This window comes from Heterodontus francisci, chromosome 24 (assembly GCF_036365525.1).
Source record: "Heterodontus francisci isolate sHetFra1 chromosome 24, sHetFra1.hap1, whole genome shotgun sequence".
Lineage (NCBI taxonomy): Eukaryota > Metazoa > Chordata > Chondrichthyes > Heterodontiformes > Heterodontidae > Heterodontus > Heterodontus francisci.
In genome coordinates, this window is record NC_090394.1 from 60,493,865 (window position 1) to 60,515,474 (window position 21,610).

Here is a 21,610-nt window from a genome sequence, read left to right on the forward strand (position 1 = left end):
TTTGGCTGCCCTGGCTATGCTAATGAGTTGCTGCGTTTGGTATCGTGGTGGCTCCACGATGTGGGCCCTGTGCGTGCGGGCTGCAAATTTTCCGCCCCGCCGCCTATTTCGGCGGCAGGCGTTTAAAATGCAGCCCAACATGTTCATTTTGGAAATTATGATTTGAGGTCGTTTTTAAATGTTCATTGTTTTCCATGATTTGTTTCTCCAGCAGTCTAGTCAACCCACATATTCTTGGAGTACTGTGAACTGTGGGGAGGATAGTGATAGACTTCAAGAGGACATAGACAGGCTAGTGGAATGGGCAGATGAAATTTAATGCAGAAAAATGTAGGAAGAATGAGAAGTGACAATATAAATATTTATATACAATTATTATATAGGAGCTGCAGGAGCAGAGGGACCTGGGGATATATGTGCCCATATCTTTGAAGGTTGCAGGGCAAGTTGAGAAAGGGGTTAATAAAGCATATGGGATCCTGGGATTTATAAATCGAGATATAGGGCTGGATTTTAAGAGCCCGCTGCCGATCCTGGCCGGTCACGTGGAGAGGGTGGGCTGTTCAATGCTGGCAATGGCGTCAGCTGCCTGTGTGCAGTTTTTAAAGGGCAGCAATCCCTGCCGGCACATTTAAATTTTTAAAGCTACTCCCCTACCACCACCCCAAAGTTCTTAAATAAATTTCTAATTCCCCTTCCCCCTCCCCACAATAGCAATTACATTAACTATTTGTCCTCTTTTCCACCCACCCCCCACCAAAACACTTGCCTTTTGAATCTGACGTTGCCGCCCACCCCCAGCCCCCCAAACTGCACAAAGTTCAAACTTGGCCCCTTCCCACCATCCCCTACAGCCATTAAGTTTATTTGACCCCGTCCCGCACTGAGAATCTTAACTCCTCCCTCCTCTCCACCAGTGTCACGCACTGAGGATCGCGGCGGGCCTGGAAGATGTAAGGGAAGTATATTTAAATTTATTTATTTTATTGATTTAAATATTAAAATTCATGTCCCATTGCCCAACACCCCCCCCCCCCCCCCCCCCCACCACCACAGAGCCTGACATCATGGCTTGGTAAAATCTAGCCCATAGAGTACCAGAACAAGGAAGTTATGATAAACCTATATAAAACACTGGTTCGGCTTCAACTGGAGTATTGTGCCTAGTACTGGACCCTGCACTTTTGGAAGGATGTTAAGGTATTAGAGAAAGTGCAGAAAAGATTCATGAGAATTTCAGTTACATGGTTAGGTTGGGGTAGCTGGGGTTGTTGTCCTTGGAGACGAGAAGTTTGAGGAGATTTGATACAGGTGTTCAAAATCATGAGGCGCCTGGACAGTGTACAGAGGGAGAAACTGTACCTGTTGGCAGAAGGATCCAGAACCTGAGGACACCGATTTAAGATGATTGGCAAAAGAAGCAATGGCAACACGAGGAAAAACATTTTATGCAGCGAGTGGTTAGGATTTGGAATGCACTGTCTGAGAGTGTGATGGAGGCAGATTGAATCGAGGCCTTCAAAAGAGAATTGGATAATTATCTGAAGAGAAAAGATTTGCAGGGCTCAGGAGGAAAAGGCAATAGAGTGGGCCTAGGTGAGTTGCTCTTGCAGAGAGCCGACATGGACACGATGGGCCGAATGGCCTCCTGTTTCGTAACCATTTTATGATTCTCCTGCCAGTTATTGGGTGGATTTATGAATGACCACTGTTTTATTTCACATTCTCAGTGGAAAAGAGAATTGGATAGGGTGGACTGTCGATTCACTATCACCCATTTTGCTCTACCACAGAAGACCAATTTCACCTCTTGGGTTACTGCAAGTAGTTCATCGGCACCGTTGGATGTGGCTTTCATCGTTACAGGGAAGCAAAATAACAGAACAATCAGGCTTATAACTTAAACATTGGGAAAGCTGATGCATTTAAAACAAAAGCTCAGGTTTGAAATAAATTTAAATTAATCGCCTTGCACATTGTGCCCTTTGTTCTCACCTATGTTAACTAGGATACAACAATTGCTAAAACTGTTCCTTTTTAAACTATAGGTATGTAAAATAAGTGTGACTTGTTGACTTCATCAGCATGTCTTCATTCTTTTAGTTATTGTCTGTTTCCTCCCTCCAGCCCCTGAAAGTATTAGGGTTAAGATTCTATGAGCAATGGTTGTTCTGAGGTACTGTGCCTGAAGGATCGATCTTAATGTGCTAGCCTGGACAGTGAGTAGAAATAGGCTGCAAATCTGATCTCATTCCTCTTCTCAGCAGTGTAACTTTAGCAGAGATCAGTGGATAGTGACCAAGAGTGGCCATCCAAGTTGATTTTCTTCTTCCAAGAACAGGAGGGAAGAGGTTGACCTTGCTGGTAAACTAGTTGAGATCAGCAATTCCAACACAGACCTGGAATTGAACCTGGGATCTTCTGGTCTATATGGTTCAGTGACCAACTAAGCCATTGATTGAAATAAAAACAGAAAATGCTGGAAATATTCAACAGGTTTGGCATTATCTTTGGGAGAGAAACAGTTAATGTTTCAGATCGATGAACTTTCATCAGAACTGGCTGATTCTAATGAAAGGTCATTGACCTGAAACATTAACTGTTTCTATCTCCATAGATGCTGGCCAGACCTGCCGAGTGTTTGCAGCATTTTCTGTTTTATGTCAGATTCACTGTGTTTTGCTTTTGTGTCCGTTATTGGCTGAACCCTGACCTAATCCATAAAAAAAATTATGAATTGTATTTTCGTTGCAGTGTTCTCTCGAGGACTGAAGAAATCCTCCCAGGAGCTCTATGGGCTAATATGTTATGGGGAACTACGCAAAAAAATTGGTGGATGTGAGTATTTTGATGGGATTTCATAGAGAAGAAAGCTTGTTGCAATTGGAACGAGTCTTTTGGTCTCCTGTTTCTACTTTGTAGACATTACAAGTAACTATTGATAGGCTTAAAATGTCTTGTTTCTGAATAAGTAATTGCCGTTAAATTAGCTTCTACGAATCCCATCATTTTGCAAGAAGGAACTAGTCCCCACCTAAAGCCCCTGCTTTGTCTCCTGCAAATTGTGGTGTTTTTATTTCGATAATTTTTGAATTACAATCTACCTGAAATGTAAATACCCCATATTAATTCAGTTTATTTGTTTGTTTATTTATTTAGAGATACAGCACTGAAACAGGCCCTTCGGCCCACTGAGTCTGTGCCGACCAACAACCACCCATTTATACTAACCCTACAGTAATCCCATATTCCCTCCCACCTACCTACACTAGGGGCAATTTACAACAGCCAATTTACCTATCACCTGCAAGTCTTTGGCAGTGGGAGGAAACCGGAGCACCCGGCGAAAACCCATGCAGTCACAGGGAGAACTTGCAAACTCCGCACAGGCAGTACCCAGAATCGAACCCGGGTCCCTGGAGCTGTGAGGCTGCAGTGCTAACCACTGCGCCACTGTGCTGCATTTACTGTGCTGTGAAGAGTTTATTAACACTTCCTGGTGTATGATTTAAATAGCTACCTTTACCATGAATAATTGCATTGTGTTCATTGGGCTACCAATTGATGATGAACTTCCCATGTGTTGCTTCATAGGGTGGATACTTGAAAAATATTTGATTTTGTTCACAGCTTCCATTGTCAGGTGTCATCTCTTTATGGAGACATTAAACTGAGGCCTCATCTGCCTGCTTGGGTGGATATAAAGAATTCAGTACATGCATACATACGAACATATGAATTAAGAGCAAGTGTAGGCCACTTGGCCCGTCAAGCCTGCTCCGCTATTCAATACGTTCATGGCTGAACTAATTACTCCACATTTCCACCTACCCCCGATAACCTTCCAACCCCTTGCTTATCAAGAATTTATCTACCTCTGCCTTAAAAATATTCAAAGGCTCTGCTTCTACCGCCTTTTGAGGAAGAGAGTTGCAAAGACTCATGACCCTCTGAGAGAAAAAATTTCTCCTTATCTCTGTCTTAAATGGGTGACCCTTATTTTTAAACAGTGACCCCTAGTTCTAGATTCTCCCAGAAGGGGAAATATCCTTTCCACATCCACCCTCAGGATCTTATATGTTTCAATCAAGTCACCTCTTGCTCTTCTAAGTTCCATAGGATACAAGCCTGGCCTGTCTATCCTTTCCTCATAAGACAGCCTGCCCATTCCAGATATTAGTCTAGTAAACCTTCTCTGTACTGCCCCCAACGCATTTACATCCTTCCTTAAATAAGGAGACCAGTACTGTATACAGTACTCCAGATGTGGTCTCTCCAATGCCCTGTATAGCTGAAGCATAATCTCCCTACTTTTGTATTCAGTTCCCCTCGCGATAAACGATAACATTCTATTAGCTTTCCTAATTACATTCTGTACCTGCATACTAACCTTTTGTGATTCATGCATTAGGATACCCAGATCCCTCTGCAACTCAGAGCTCTGCAATCTTTCACCATTTAGATAATATGCTTTTTTATTCTTCCTGCCAAAGTGGACAATTTCACACTTTCCCACATTATACTCCATTTGCCAGATCTTTGCCCAGTCACTTAATCTATCTATATCCCTTTGTAGCCTCCTTATGTCTTCTTCACAAGTTACTTTCCGATCTATCTTTGTGTCATCAGCAAATGTAGCAACCATACCTTCGGTCCCTTCATCTAAGTCATTTATATAAATTGTAAAAAGTTGAGGCCCCAGCACAGATCCCTGTGGCACACCACTCGTTACATCTTGCCAACCAGAAAATGACCCATTTATGCCTATCCTCTGTTTCCTGTTAGCTAACCAATCTTCTATCCATGCCAATATGTTAGCCCATACAGCATGAACTTTTATTTTCTGCAATAACCTTTGATGTGGCACCTTATCAAATGCCTTCTGGAAATCTAAGTACAATACATCCACCGGTTTCCCTTTATCCCCAGCACATGTAAGTCCCTCAAAGAACTCCAATAAATTGATTAAACGTGATTTCCCTTTCACAAAACCATGTTGACTGTGCCTGATTACCTTGAATTTTTTCCTAAATGCCCTGTTATAACGTCTTTAACGGCTTCTAACTTTTTCCCTAAGACAGATGTTAAGCTAACTGGCCTGTAGTTTCCTGCTTCCTGTCTCCCTCCCTTTTTGAATAGAGGAGTTACATTCGCTATTTTCCAATCTAATGGAACCTTCCCCGAATCTAGGGAATTTTGGAAAATTAAAACTAACGCATCAACTATCTCACTAGCCACTTCTTTTAATGTCCTAGGATGAAGTCCATCAGGACCCGGGGACTTGTCCGCCCGCAGCTCCAACAATTTGTTCAGTACCACTTCCCTGGTGACTGTAATTTTCGTGCATTCCTCCCTCCCTTCCATTTCCTGACTTAACAGCTAATACTGGGATGTTACTTGTGTTCTCAATAGTGAAGACCGATGCAAAATATCTGTTTAATTCATCTGCCATCTCCTTATTATCCATTATTAATTCCCCAGACTCACTTTTTATAGGGCCAACGCCCACTTTGTTATCTTTTCTTTTTTAAATATCTATAGAAACTCTAACTATCTGTCTTTATATTTCGAGCTAGCATTCTCTCATACTCTAATTTTACCTTCCTTATCAATCTTTTAGTCATTCTTTGCTGTTTTTTATATTCTGTCCAATCTTCTGACCTGCCTCCCATCTTTGCACAATTATAGGCTTTTTATTTATTTATTTAGAGATACAGCACTGAAACAGGCCCACCGAGTCTGTGCTGACCGTCAACCACCCATTATACTAATCCTACATTAATCTAATATTCCTACCCCATTCCCACCTTCCCTCAATTCCCCTACCACCCACCTATACTAGGGGCAATTTACAATGGCCAATTTACCTATCAACCTGCAAGTCTTTGACTGTGGGAGGAAACCGGAGCACCCGGCGAAAACCCACGCGGTCACAGGGAGAACTTGCAAACTCCGCACAGGCAGTACCCAGAATTGAACCCGGGTCGCTGGAGCTGTGAGGCTGCGGTGCTAACCACTGCGCCACTGTGCCACCCTTTTCTTTAAGTTTGATACCATCTTTAACTGTTTTAGTTAACCACGGATGGCAGGACCCACCCTTCAAATTTTTATTTCTCGTTGAAATGTATCCATTCTGTGTATTCTGAAATATCCCTTTAAATGTCTGCCACTGCATCTCTATTGACCTATCCCTTAACCTGATTTGCCAGTTCACTTTAGCTAGCTCTGCTTTCATGCCCTCATAATTGCCCTTATTTAAGTTTAAAATACTAGTCGTGGAACCACTCTTCTCTCCCTCAAGTTGAATGTAAAATTCAATCATAATATGATTGCTGCTATCTAGGGGCACCTTAACTATGAGGTCATTAATCCTATCTCATTGCACAATACAGTTTTTTCACCCAGAGGTTGGTTGGAATCTGGAACGCACTGCTTGAAGGGGTGGTAGAGGCAGGAACCCTCAACATTTAAGAAGTATTTAAATGAGCACTTATCTTTAGTTTAGTTTAGAGATACAGCACTGAAACAGGCCCTTCAGCCCACCGAGTCTGTGCCGACCATCAACCACCCATTTATACTAATCCTACACTAATCCCATATTCCCTACCACATCCCCACCTGACCCTATATTTCCCTACCACCTACCTATACTAGGGGCAATTTATAATGGCCAATTTACCTACCAACCTGCAAGTCTTTTGGCTTGTGGGAGGAAACCGGAGCACCCGGAGAAAACCCACGCAGACACAGGGAGAACTTGCAAACTCCACACAGGCAGTACCCAGAATTGAACCCGGGTCACTGGAGCTGTGAGGCTGCGGTGCTAACCACTGCGCCACTGTGCCGCCCGTTAAACGCCTTAGCATACAAGGCTACGGGCCAAGTGCTAGAGAATGGGATTGGAATAGAAAGGTGCTTGATGGCCAGCACAGACACGACGTGCAGTATAACTCTGAGTCTAATATCAGGTCTAGTATAACCTGCTGTCTGGTTGGCTCCAGAACGTACTGTTCCAAAAAGTTATCCCAAAAACATTCTATGTACTCCTCATCTAGGCTGCCTCCGCCCATCTGATTTTTCCAGTCTTATGCCGCTTAAAATCTCCCATAATTATTGCTGTTCCTTTCTGACAAGCTGCCGTTATTTCTTCCTTTATACCCCATCCTACAGTGTGGTTAATGTTAGGTGGCCTGTACACCACTCCCACAAGTGACTTCTTGCCTTTATGATTTCTTATCTACCCAAACTGCTTCTATATCCTGGTCTCCTGAACTAAGGTCATCCCTCTCTATTGCGCTAATACCATCAGTAATTCACAGAGCTACCCCTCCACCTTTTCCTAGCTTCCTGTCCTTCCTAAATGCCATGTACCCTTCAATATTCAGGTCCCAATCTGTGTTGTCCTGCAGCCATGTCTTTGTAATGGCTATCAGGTCATACTTGCTTATTTCTATTTGTGCTCTCAATTCATCTGTTTTGTTTCGAATGCTACGTGCATTCAGATACAGAGCCTTTAGTTGTGTCCTTTCTGTTATTTTTGTAACCTCTATCCTTATCTGTTGATTTACTCTTAGATTTGTATGCTGTGTCCATTTTTGTCATAGTCTGTTTATCATTTCCCATATTAATACCTTTCTCTTTTGCCTTGTCTGTACTCCTTGATTTACCATATATTCCCAAATTTAATCACTTGCCCCCACTATTCAGTTTAAAACCCTCTCTACTTCCCTAGTTATGCGGCTCGCTAGAAGACCGGCCCCAGCACAGTTCAGATGTAGACCAATGGTTCAGCCACCACTTTCCCCAGTACTGGTGCCAGTGCCCCACGAACCGGAACCCACTTCTACCACACCAGTCTTTGAGCCACACATTAATTTTTCTAATCTTATTTGCCCTATGCCAATTTGCACTTCACTCAGTTAATAATCCAGAGAATATTCCCTTGAAGTTCTACTTCTTAATTTGGCGCCTAGTTCCTCATACTGACTATGCAGAACCTCTTTCCTTGTCCTGCCTATGTCGTTGGTACCTACGTGGACCATGATGACTGGATCCTCCCCCACCCACTGTAAGTTCCTCTCCAGCCCTAAGCAGATGTCCCGAACCCTGGCACCGGGCAGGTGACTCAGCCTTCTGGACTCTTGCTCTTTGCTGCAGAGAACAGTCTCAATCCCCCCTAACTATACTGTCCCCTCCTACCGATATATTCCTTTTTTCTCCCTCCACTTGAATGGCTTCCTGTACCATGGTGCCATGGCCTGTTTGCTCATCTACCCTGCAGCCCCTACTCTCATCCAAACAAGCTGAAAGAACCTCAAACCTGTTGGACAATCGTAAAGGCTGAGGCTCCTGCACTCCTGTATCTTTGGCCTCCTTATCTCGAGAGACAATGGGTAAGCGCCTGGAGGTGGTCAGTGGTGTGTGGAGCTGTGCCTGGAGTGGCTATAAAGGCCAATTCTAGAGTGACAGGCTCTTCCACAGGTGCTGCAGAAAAATTTGATTGTCGGGGCTGTTACACAGTTGGCTCTTCCCTTGCGCCTCTGTCTTTTTTCCTGCCAACTGCTAAGTCTCTTCAACTCTTGCACTCCTACAGTGAGACTATTTGAAGAACAGGGAATTCTCCTCATGTACTAACACCACCCAAAAGCAGACTAACTAGTTATGCAGCTCATTTACTGTTGGTGGGATCTTGCTATATGTTAATTGCCCATCATTTTCACCTACATAAGGAATATCTTTCCTTTTCAGCAGTAAACAGTGAATGTAAAGCACTTAGGGACATCCTTGGGATATAATAAACTTTTATATAAATGCAACCTTTTTCTTTCTAGATTAGGTGGCTCACAGATAAAAACACTGATGCAGACTTGATGGCCCAAATGGCCCTTTTCTGTGCTGCAACATTTTATGAACAATTTTGAGGCCTCTTGGAACCAGGTGCCTTCATGGAAAATTGTGAGTACATTGCTCATGATATTCCTCCCATTAATTTTGATGGGATGGTGTATTGCAAGCAAAATACCCATGGTTTTTGATAAGCTGCTTGCTGTCTGTGAGACACATGACCTTGAAAGGTTCTGCCTTCTATTCCATTCCATGAATTAGGAGCACTGGATCTGAACAAGATTTTATTTCGGTTAGATGAACTGATGTTTATCAAGACATACATACGGTTGTTCTGTTTTTAGTATTTAAAAAATTGTCCTTGCATTACTACACAACAACTTGTATGGTATCTCTGTTCTGTTAAATGCTTAGTGAGTCTGTACAGTTGAGATTTACATTAAAGGCACATTCTGAAGAAGAACTTTATGGCCTTGACCATGCAATGAACTCAATCCAAAATTATAGATTGCATGCTCATTTAATGCTGTGATAATGCATTTATTTTGTAGGCATGGATGACAAAAATGCAGCTAAACTCAATGAATTAATTCAAGCTGGGTAAGTGACCTTCTTAGTTTAAAAGGAATACCATCAGACAATCATTTAATGTAACTGATCATAACCATCATCCATAGTGTGTCCTCAAACTAAAAATTATTATTTTCAAATTTTAAAAAAAGTAATGTATGACAATTTGATATAAATTGATGGCTAGAATTTATAGCCTTATTTTGCATCTGTTTGTTAGCTTATTATGGTTGTGATAGCATGTCGCAGTCTCTGATGACAACAAAGGAATATACACCAACGTCACCAAAATAACTTGGAAGAATGCTAAGTGTGCTCACTGTGCATTTACTTAGCTTCTGAGTCAGTGGTTTTTCCTGCCTGACTAACTGCCTTGACTTTTTTGAAGTAATGACCTTTTCAGAGCATTGGAAAACCCTATGATATAATGCACCTAGACTTCCAAAAAAGTGTTTGACAAGGTTCCACATTAAAGGCAATTGCAAAAGCTTAATGTCATTGGTAAAAGCTGGAGGTGGATAAAGAATTCACTGAAAAAGAGGATACAGTATTCCTTAGATAGGGAAGTGATAATGTGCTGGGTAGATGGACTGAATGAATTGCTCTAGGGACTAATGCTGGTCTAACTGAGCAATCTGGCTTCAGAAATGCAAAGTAAGTTGGTCAAATTTGCAGAGATACTAAACTGTTGGGTGAGGTGGGAGCAGTGGAGCCTGATGAAGCAACTGAAAAATTAAAGAAGGACCTAGACAATATTTGTAAGTGGACAGAACTATAGCCAATGAGATTCAATACAGTTAAGTACAAGAATATGCACGTTGGAAGGAAACTGGAACATGTAGTTAATAGTGTTGAGACTGAAAGAAATGGGAATAATAGCTCAGTAGGTTTTTTTTCTCTTTACAGATGCTGACTTTCTTATTTCTAGCATTTTAGTCTTTATTTCAGATTTCCATTTGTTCCGTTTTATGTTACAATGTACAGTAATTTCAGAGCATCAGTTAATCGGTAGCCTATATGTCTGAGACTGTCATGCTGAAGCTGTATATTGCTTTGGTCATATGGACATGTGAACATGGGAGCAGGAGTAGGCCAATCAGCCCATCGAGCCTGCTCCGCCATTCAATACAATCATGGCTGATCATCTACTTCAATGCCTTTTTCCCACACTATCCTCATATCCCCTTTTGTCATTTGTGTTTAGAAATCTGTCAATCTCTGCTTTAAACATACTCAATGACTGAGCTTGCACAGCCCTCTGGGGTAGAGAATTCCAAAGATTCACAACCCTCTGAGTAAAGAAATTTCTTCTCATCTCGGTCCTAAGTGGCTTCCCTCTTATTTTGAAATTGTGTCTCCTGGTTCTAGACTCCCCAACCAGGGGAAACATCTTACCTGCATTTACCCTGCCTATCCCTTTAAGCATTTTGTAGGTTTCAATGAGATCACCTTTTATTCTTCGAAACTCTAGAGAAAACAGGCCCAGTTTCCCCAATCTCTCTTTATAGGACAGTCCTGCCATCCTGGGAACAAGTCTAATAAACCTTCATTGCACTCTCTCTATGGTAACAATATCCTCCCTAAGGTAAGGGGACCAAAACTGCACACAGTACTCCAGGTGCAGTCTAACCAAGGTTCTATATAATTGAAGCAAGACTTCACTACTCCTGTACTCAAATCCTCTTGCGATAAAGGCCAACATACCATTAGCCTTCTTAATTGCTTGCTGCACCTGCATGTTGACTTTCAGTGACTTATTGACAAGGACACCCAGGTGGTCCCTTTTTGTACATCTACACTTTCTAATCTCTTACTATTTAAGAAATACTCTGCACATCTATTCCTCCTACCAATGTGGATAACCTCACATTTTTCCACATTATATTCCATCTGCCATTTTCTTGCCCACTCACTAAGTCCGTCCAAATCCCCTTGAAGCTGCTTTGCATCTTCCTCACAACACACATTAGTTTAGAGATACAGCACTGAAACAGGCCCTTCGGCCCACCGAGTCTGTGCCGACCATCAACCACCCATTTATACTAATCCTACACTAATCCCATATTCCTACCACATCCCCACCTGTCCCTATATTTCCCTACCACCTACCTATACTAGGGGCAATTTATAATGGCCAATTTACCTACCAACCGGCAAGTCTTTTGGCTTGTGGGAGGAAACCGGAGCACCCGGAGGAAACCCACGCAGACACAGGGAGAACTTGCAAACTCCACACAGGCAGTACCCAGAATTGAACCCGGGTCACTGGAGCTGTGAGGCTGCGGTGCTAACCACTGCGCCACTGTGTTTTCTGTCAGCCGCGAACTTGGAAATACTGCATTTGTCCCCACATCCAAATCATTGATGTATATTGTGAACAGCAGGGGCCCAAGCACTGATCCCTGCGGTACCCCACTAGTCAGCCTGCCAACGCGAGAATGACCCTTTATTCCTACTCTCTGTTTTCTGCCTGTTAACCAATCCTTAATCCATGCCAGTATATTACCTCCTATTCCATGTACTTCAATTTTGCTAACCAACCTCCTGTGGGGTTCTTTATCAAAGGCCTTTTGAAAATCCAAGTATACCACATCCACTGACTCCCCTATCGATTCTGTTAGTAACATCCTCAAAAAACTCCAACAGGTTTGTCAAACATGATTTTCCATTCATAAATCCATGTTGACTATGTCCAATCAGATCATTATTATCCAAGTGTCCATTTATCACATCCTTTAGAATAGATTCGAGCATTTCCCCAATGACTGATGTAAGGCTAACAGGTCTGTAATTCCATTTTCTCTCTCCTTCCCTTTTCAGTAGTGGGGTGACATTTGTGACCTTCCAATCTGCAGGAACCGCTCCAGAATCTATAGAATTTTGGAAGATGATCACCAATGCATCCACTATCTCTAAAGCTACCTCTTTCAACACTCTGGGATGTAGAATATCAGGTCCTGGGAACTTATCAACCTTCAGCCCCATTAATTTCTCCAGTACAACCTTCTTACTAATACTAATTTCCTTCAATTCCTCATTCCCCCATATCACTTGGATCTGTAATTCTGGGAGATTTCATGTATCATCCTCAGTGAAGACAGACACAAGGTAATCATTTAGCTTCTCTGCCATTTCTCTATTCCCTATTATAAATTCTCTTGACTCTGCCTGTAATGAACCCACATTTGTCTTTGCCAAACGTTTCCTTTTTACGCCCCTGTAGAAGCTTTTACAGTCCGTTGTTATATTTTTTGCTGGCTTTCATTCCTATTCTATTCTCCCTTTCTTTATCAGTTTCTTCGTCCTCCTTTGCTGTATTCTAAAATCTTCCCAATCCTCAGGTTTACTACTATTTTTGGCAACTTTATAGGCCTTTTCTTTTAATCTTATACAATTGTTAACTTACTTTGTCATCCACGGTTGACTGCCTTTACTTTTGGGGTTTTTGTGCCTTGAAGGAATGTATAGTTGCTGTAAACAATGTAATATTTCTTTAAAGACTATCCATTGCCTATGTACTGTCATACCTTTTAATGTATTTTCCCAATCCACCTCGGCCAATTTGCCCCTCGTACCTTCATAATTTCCTTTGTTCAAATTTAACACCCTGGCTTCAGATTGAACTACCTCACTTTCAAACATAATGTAAAATTCTATCATATTATGTTCACTCATCCCTGAAGATTCTTTTACAACAAGATTATTAATTAGCCATTTCTCATTACGTCATATTAGATCTAAAATAGCCTGCTCTCTAGTCGGTTCCTCACATAATGCTCCAGAAAACCATCCCTAACACACTCCAGAAACTCGTCCTCCACAGCATTAGTGCTGATTAGGTTTACCCAGTCTATATGCAGATTGAGGTCACCCATGATTACTATATTGCCCATGCTACATGCTTCTCTAATCTCCTGATTAATGCCATGCCCCACACTCCCACTACTGTTTGCGAGCCTATAAACAACTCATACTAATGTTTGCTGCCCCTTGCTGTTTCTTAGCTCCACCCAAACAGATTCCACATTTTGTTCTTCTGATCTGAGATCCTCCCTTATTAATGTACTGATCCCATCCCTTATTATCAGCGCAGCACTACCTCCTTTTCCTTTTTGCCTGTCCTTCCTAGATGTCGAATATCCTTGAATATTCAGTTCCTAGACTTGGTCACTCCATAGCCATGTTTCTGTTATGGCAATTAGACCATACCCATTTACCTTTATTTGGGCCTTTAAGTCATCCACCTTGTTGCGAATGCTGCATGCATTCAGGTCGAATGCCTTAACCTTGTCGTCTTGATATTCTACGCCTAGTTGATGCTCGCCTTTATTTTGTCTGCCTTCTAATGCCACTTTTCTGTCTCCTGTTACCAGCTTTACTCCCTTCCAATTTGAGCTACCCCTCGGGTTCCCATCCCCCTGAGAAGCTACTTTAAACCCTCCCCAACAGCACTAGCAAATCTCCCTGCGAGGATGTTAGTTCCGGTCCTGTTAAGGTGTAGCCCATCCATCTTGTACAGGTTCCACCTGCCCCAGAACTGGTCCCAATGCCTCAGAAATCTGATGCCCTCCCTCCTACACCAATTCTCCAGCCACGTGTTCAATCGATTGATCCCCCTATTTCTGTGCTCACTAGCATGTGGCACTGGGAGTAATCCTGAGATTACTGCTTTGGAGGTCCTGCTTTTTAATTTCCTTCCTAACTCCCTAAAATCAGCTTTCAGGACCTCATTCCTCTTCCTACCTATTTCCTTGGTACCAATGTGGACCACGACCTCTGGCTGTTCACCCTCCCCCAGAAGGATGTTCTGCAGCCACTCCGTGACATCCTTGACTTTGGCACCAGGGAGGCAACACAGCATCCTGGAGTCACGTTTACTGCCGCAGAAACACCTGGTCTGATCCCCTGACTATCGAATCCCCTATCACTATTGCTGTTCCACTCTTCTTCCACCCATCCTGTGCAGCTGAGCACCCGTGGTGCCAAGAACTTTGGCTTGGTGACAAGGACTTTGCTCTGGCTGCACTCCCCCGAGGAACCATCGCTTTCACCAGTATCCAAAATGAAAAACAGTTTAGCAAGCAAGATAGACTCAGGGAACTCCTGCACCTGCCTGCCTGGTTCTTTTACACTGCCCATTCCTTCTCTGCCTGTATGTTCCTAAGCTGCGGTATGACTACCTCCCTAAATGTGCTATCCAAGTAGTCCTCTGCCTCGCGGATGCACAACAGTGATTCCAGCTGCCACTTGAGTTCCGCAACTTGGAGCTCAAGCTCCTGCAGCCAGTGACACTTCCTGCAGATTTGTTCGTCTAGGACACCAGGGAGGCATGACTTCCCACATACCACAGGACGTACATTCCACCATTGCAAGACACACCTTGGGCTGGATTTTGTTCTCCCCAGGTGTCAGGTTCTGTGACGGGTTGGCCTGAAGATGGCTCCGGATAAGGCCCGGCCTGGACCTCGATGTCAGGAGGGCCCGGCCTGATCCTCCTGGTGGCAGCGAGGCTCCGTGGCGCCCTTGCCGCCGCTGTGCCGACGGGACCACAATTTAAATATTCAAATGAATAAAATTAATACATTTACGTAGACTTACCTGCGATCTTGAGGGAACACTGCAATCTTCGGTGCAGTGGCCAGCACTCCCATGCCTTCAGATCCACGTCTGGGAAAATGCGATGCCATGCCGGTGGGGCGGGGGATGGCGGGGGTTTAAGTTTGTCAGTGCGGGAGGCGGGGGATGGGGTCAAATATACATGATGTGTGTAGGGAATGGTTGGAAGGGTTGAACCTTAAACTTTGTGCAATTTGGGGGAGTAAGGTCAGATGTAAAAGGTAAGTGTTTTGTGGGGGGAAGGGAAAATAGTTATTGTAATTGTTAGGGGTGGGGTGGGAAAGAAGGCATTAGAAATGTATTTATTTAATTTGCGGGGTAGGACTTAAAAAAAATTTAAATTGGGCAGCAGAGCTGGCTGTCCTTTAAAAATGGTGCTTCTGCCTGCACACAGGCAGCTGATGCCATTGCAGGGGACAGGCAGCCCGCACCCTCCACGAGATTGGGGGGGCGGGCCACCCCGGCTATTTGAACGTGTCGCCGTCCTTGAGATTGCGGTGACTCTTTGGCATGCGGCCTGCCCATGCAGGCCGCCATTTTCTGAGCTCGCTGCCGACAGTGAAGGCGGAGTCTTAATATCCAGCCCCTTGAATACGCTTCACTTCTGGTTACCAAGGCAAAAGGCACTGTCCAAGCCTTGGAAGTAAATGGCCTCAAGACAGATTGCTCATATCCGAGAACAGACATATGAGGAAGGGTTACAAAAGTGTGGACACTTCAGCTTTGAAAGCAAGGTAATGAAGAAGTACTTTAGATGTACACAAGATACTAGGTGGACTTGAAAGGGTTAACCCTAAACAAAATTTCAAATGCAACCAGAGCTGGTCCCAGCAAAGTCCAAAGCCTTACTTTAATTGTTTTCCTTGGACTAAAGGAAATTGTGGGGAGATTTGATAGAGGTGTACAAGATTACGACAGGTTTGGATAGGGTAGAAATAGTAAGGCTGTTTCCATTAGCTGATGTTACAAGCACTAGGGGACACAGATTTAAGGTTTTCAGTTAGAGATGCAGGGGGGATGTGTGGAAGAAGTTTTTTACGCAGTGAGTGGTAATGACCTGGCATTCGCTGCCTACGAGGGTCGTGGTGGAAGTGGAGACGATGAATGATTTCAAAAGGAAATTGGATGAAACTTAGAGGGCCACAAGGATAGAGCAGAGGAATGGGACTGATTGGATTGCTCTACAGAAAGCCAACATGGACTCGATGGGCCAAATGGTCACCTTCTGTGATTAATTGGCCGATATCCATTCACCAAAATCAAGAAGCAGGAGACAGTCTGTGATCCACAATTGTTTTATTCTCAATACACAGTTCAGTACAAATACCAGTTTCCACTCTTCCCTTCTGGACTAACTTGCTGTCCAGAAATAACTCCCCTGACTGGGGAAAAACTAGCCCTTAATTACAATCTGCAATGTGCATCACCTGCTCTTTATTAATTCTGAAGTAAGTCCTGGCTAATTAAAGGGAACAGCATTTTCAACATTATCGTTCTGTGCCTTTATGACTATCTGCAGGACAAGAAGACGTAATAAAAACTTATAAATGTAAAGACTGATGGCAGAAAACAAATTTTCAAGCAAAATAACTAATATCTCAAGTGGCCTAATAGGAAGGAGGAAAAATCTTGCTTCATTCAGAAGGCATTTGGATGCATTTATGGAGGGATTGTAAGTTTGTGTTAGCTAGATGGGTGCAGATGGTCTTCCGCTCTTTGTAGTAGTGTTCAGGTGTCTTTCTTGATAAGATTTTGTGATCTGGCTTTGACAACTTGCTAATATAAGATTTATCCAATTTGGAATAGTAGGAGCCTATGCAGAAGACTCTTTGTCTTGTGACTTCAGTTGGGTAGCCAGATCTTTATTGGAGCAAAATGTAGCAAACGGTTGCTTCTAAAATTGTCAAGTGAATGCTGAAGTTATAGGATGGTCTTGTCTTTCTCCTTGATTAATGTAATTGTGATCATTTTTCTAACTGATTTTAGGGCCACCACGGTGCGATACAAAGGCCGCAATTTGCGTATAAAGACACCGATGTGCCGAGCTTTGAAAAAAATCTGTGATCCTGAGGGTGAGTTCTAGAAAGTGATGTTTGGAACCAAGCAAAATTAAATTCGTAAGGAACTGCTTTAAGAACATATTAGCAACAGCCAATGGGTAAGAGGAAGGATATATAGAGGGACGATGTGTGTCTTTGCATCTAGTGGCTTACTGTTGGAGCAAATAAGTTATCAGATCTGATAAAAGAGCTGGTGAGATCCAATGAGTGAATGTGAAACTGGTAATTTCTCAGATTTACTGACTAGATTTTCAGCTTTTATCTAAAGGGGATTTCCAATTGATTGTGAAAGTAGTAAATATAGAGTAACAACATCCTCCTATTCCTTTTTCATCTCAATTTGTATTGCCATCCTGAGATCTATTAAATTAATCAAGGCAATATTTATACTGACCTTTTCCTTGCAAATATGAAAGAGGGTAAGCTCTTTTTTTTCACTCTGTCACAATGCCTATTTGGAGTTTTGCTTTGTCATAGACAAAAACATCATTTTATCCCTTTGCATTTGAAGGTATTTCATGATAGTAATATTTCATACGGTTTCTTAATAGTTTCTGCATACATTGAAATGAGATAGTGGATGCCACTTAGTAAGTTGCAAGGTTATTATTCAAGATTTCTATTGTCAAGGCAGTCTGCCCAGTTCATTGATGGAATCTAGAGGAGTATTAAGTGGGACAGGGATTCTTTGCTGTCTGCCAGAAGCAAACCTGCAAAACAATGTCCTAATGAATAGGGTGGCCACAACTAAACAAGCAGCAGGAAGCTTGCCATTGTTCTGTGTTGGTAAGCTGCTTAGTTTTAGCTGGTTAAACTTCACCAGTATTCCTGTGTACACATGGGGATTCCTGAGCTTTGGCTTATGCCCACCTCTCAGTTCTTTGGCCTTAGGTAAGTGGGATGTGCCCCTATTGGAACATTGATTATGCTTCGTATTATAATAGAAATACTATTTATGTAGATTTTTCAGTGGTCTGGTTGGAAAATATTGAGCATGGTAATGGAGTTTTGTATATGCCAGAAACTTTGATGACTGAAAAAACTTGATCCGTTACCTAAAAATCCAGAAGCCAGGATTTAAATTAGAAATGTATACACATTTTTTCATTTCCATATCTCATGTTTGTTCGCACTACTTGTCAATGTTTTGCATTATAAATTCCACCTTTGTATTGAAAACTTGTCATTTTATTTGCCAGTGGAGGCATTGTTTCCCACCATTGGCAGAAGGATATAATTGCAGCATGACAAGTTTATATAGGCAGTTTTTAGCATAAATGTGGATAAAGAAATATATAATGGTCAAATAAGAATGAGACAAGATGACTAAATTACATTCATGCATACTAATTCCATTATCTTATGTCCACTAACCCCATTTCACCTGAATACTATACTTGGTCTTGAATCTCCGCATGTAACACCACAGGAAATTGGCTAGTGCTTGCATGCATGTCTGTTTCTCTACCTATAATATATCAAAATTCTTGCCTCTGTGCTCATCTCTTAGATGTGCCACTTGACCTCCTCCTGTCATGTTTTGTCAGGCTTTTTGTGTTAGCTTTTACTGTTATAAGTTAATGTATCCATATTTAGTCATGGTTTGACGTGTAAAGTCAGCCCCCTAGGTTATGCAAAATTTTTCACATATTACTAGCATTTCATATGGTAAGTTGGAGAATGTCATCACTTTCTTAACCTGTCTGATGCCTTTTGCTATTTCACTCTGTCTCGCTTATACTTCTGTCCCTCTCCCTTCTCTTCTTTCCCTTCTTCTGTTGGTTTCTCTCATTCCTCTTTACTTCTCTGTCTTTTTCTTCTTTCCCTTTCGGCAGTAGGTGGTGAATGGTGTGGCAACAAAAGAAGCCATTGAAGCTGCAGTGTGAATTTGGGGTGGGGTTGCGAGGAAAATATAGCGCTCAGCAACTCCCTTCCCTTTCCTACCCCAATCACTTCTGCTTCTCTTCACCCACTTCCTCCATTTACAGTCCCTGTACCTTTACTATGCCACTATCTTCCATTTCCCACCATTACCTCTTCCTCTTCAAACGTGCTTAACCTCTGTCTCCTCTCTTTGTTGCACTGTTACTCATCTTGCCCTCTTCCGCATACCCCACCTCACACCCTTAGCTCTCTCTTCCTGTGAGTGAACGGCAAGAAGACACAGGCTCCCTCATGTTTAACCTGTACCCTCCTGCTGTCTCTTCCTTTCCTCCTCCTACCTCCTTCCAAACTGTCTTTTGACTGCTTTTTTTTATTGTTCTTAGGAATTAGTGATGAAGAGGATCAGAAACCCGTCCGACTTCCTCTGAAAGTGCTCCTTGAGCTCCTGCCACGCAGTAACTACACCTGGGCAAGAGTTCAGAGTTTGGCACAGAATCCACGACTAAGGTGGAGGGCGAATTTCTCACCTGTTTACCTATGATAGATTCATTCTTTTGTTTTGCTCATAACCAAATAGAGAGCTTAGTCTATTGTGCGCCTGTGTTGCCTTTTTGTAGCATTTCCTTTTATGTAACACAGCTTGAGAGTCTCCAGTATCTCAGTGTGAAACTTTTTTATATCAGCGAACAAAAGTAAGTTAAATGCTCCCAGGTTTTTTACTGACATTTGGCAGAAAAGTATTTGAGAGAAACTTTAACAAATGTGCCAATTCGAGGGGAACTGACTTACATACATACATGCGAATATATGAATTAGGGGCAGGAGTAGGCCACTCGGCCCCTCGAGCCTGCTGCACAATTCCATAAGATCATGGCTGATCTGATTGTAATCTTCTCCACATTCCCGCCTACCTCGATAACTTTTCACCCCCTTGCTTATCAAGAATCCATCTACCTCTGCCTTAAAAATATTTTAAACTCTGCTTTTGAGGAAGAGAGTTGCAAAGACGAGCCTCTGAAAGAAAAAATTCTCCTCATCTCTGTCTTAAATGGGCAACCCCTTATTTTTAAACAGTGACCCCTATTTCTAGATTCTCCCACAAGGGGAAACATCCTTTCCACATTCACCCTGTCAAGATCCCTCAGGATCTTATATGTTGCAATCAAGTCACCTCTGACTCTTCTAACCTCCAGTGGATACAAGCCTAGCCTGTCTAACCTTGACAACCCACTCATTCCAGGTATTAGTCTAGTAAACTTTCTCTGAACTGCTTCCAATGCATTTACATCCTTCCTTCAATAAGGAGACCAATACTGGACACAGTACTCCAGATGTGGTCTCACCAATGCCCTGTATAACTGAAGCACAACCTCCCTACTTTTGTATTCAGTTCCCCTCGCAATAAACGATAACATTCTATTAGCTTTCCTAATTACTTGCTGAACCTGAAGAATAACCTTTTGCGAATTATGCACAAGGACTCCCAGATCCCTCTGCATCTCAGAGCTCTGCAATCTCTCACCATTTAGATAATAGGCTTTTTTTATTCTTGCTGCAAAAATGGACAATTTCACACATTCCCACATTATACTCCATTTGACAGATCTTTGCCCACTCAATTAACCTATCTATATCCCTTTGTAGCCTCCTTATGTCCTCTTCACAAGTTACTTTCCTACCTATCTTTGTGTCATCAGCAAATTTGGCAACCATACCTTCTGTCCCTTCATCTAAGTCATTTATACAAATTGTAAAATGTTGAGGCCCCAGCACAGACCCCAGTGGCACACCACCGTTGCACCTTGCCAACCAGAAAATGACCCATTTATGCCTACTCTTTGTTTCCTGTTAGCTAGCCAATCCACTATCCATGCCAATATGTTACCCCCTAAACCATGAGCTTTTATTTTCTGCAGTAACCTTTGATGTGGCACCTTATCAAATGCCTTCTGGAAATCTAAGTACAGTACATCCACTGTTTCCCCTTTATCCACAGCACGTGTTACATCTTCAAAGAACCCCAACAGATTGGTTAAACATGATTTCCGTTTCACAAAACCATGTTGACTCTGCCTGATTACCTTGCTTTTTTTCCTAAATGCCCTGTTATAACGTCTTTAACGGCTTCTAACATTTTACCTAAGACAGATGTTAAGCTAGCTGGCCTGTAGTTTCCTGCTTTCTGTCTCCTCTTTTTGAATAAAGGAGTTAATTTGGCTGTTCTGCAATCTAATGGAACCTTCCCTGAATCTAGGAAATTTTGGAAAATTAAAAATAACACATCGACTATCTCACTAGCCACTTCTTTTAGGACCCTAAGATGAAGTCCATCAGGACTCGGGGACTTGTCAGCCTGCAGCTCCAACAATTTGCTCAGTATCACTTCCCTGGTGACTCTAATTTTCTTGAGTTCCTCCCTCCCTTCCATTTCCTGATTTACAGCTTTTTCTGGGATGTTGCTTGTATTCTCTATAATGAAGACCGATGCAAAATACCTGTTCAATTCATCTGCGATCTCCTTATTATCCCTTATTAATTCCCCAGACTCGCTTTCTACAAGATTAACGCTCACTTTAAGTCTTTTCTTTTTTTAAATATCTATAGAAACTCTTAGTATCTGTTTTTATATTTCTAGC

The 21,610-nt window shown here is 42.4% G+C and overlaps 1 protein-coding gene across 7 annotated transcripts in view; it reads left to right on the top strand.

The window, feature by feature from the left end:
- cramp1 (cramped chromatin regulator homolog 1) overlaps positions 1 to 21,610 on the top strand; it is a 109,766-nt gene that overhangs the window by 35,887 nt on the left and 52,269 nt on the right. For 6 of the 7 annotated variants that reach the window (XM_068056347.1, XM_068056350.1, XM_068056346.1 and 3 more), the window contains exons 5-8: positions 2,755 to 2,838; positions 9,396 to 9,444; positions 17,017 to 17,102; positions 19,358 to 19,481. In XM_068056347.1, the coding sequence (XP_067912448.1) occupies positions 2,755 to 2,838; positions 9,396 to 9,444; positions 17,017 to 17,102; positions 19,358 to 19,481 (343 nt within the window). Of the gene's footprint in view, positions 1 to 1,764; positions 1,943 to 2,754; positions 2,839 to 9,395; positions 9,445 to 17,016; positions 17,103 to 19,357; positions 19,482 to 21,610 lie in introns of those variants that run through there. The other variant, XM_068056352.1, reaches the window with a different exon arrangement.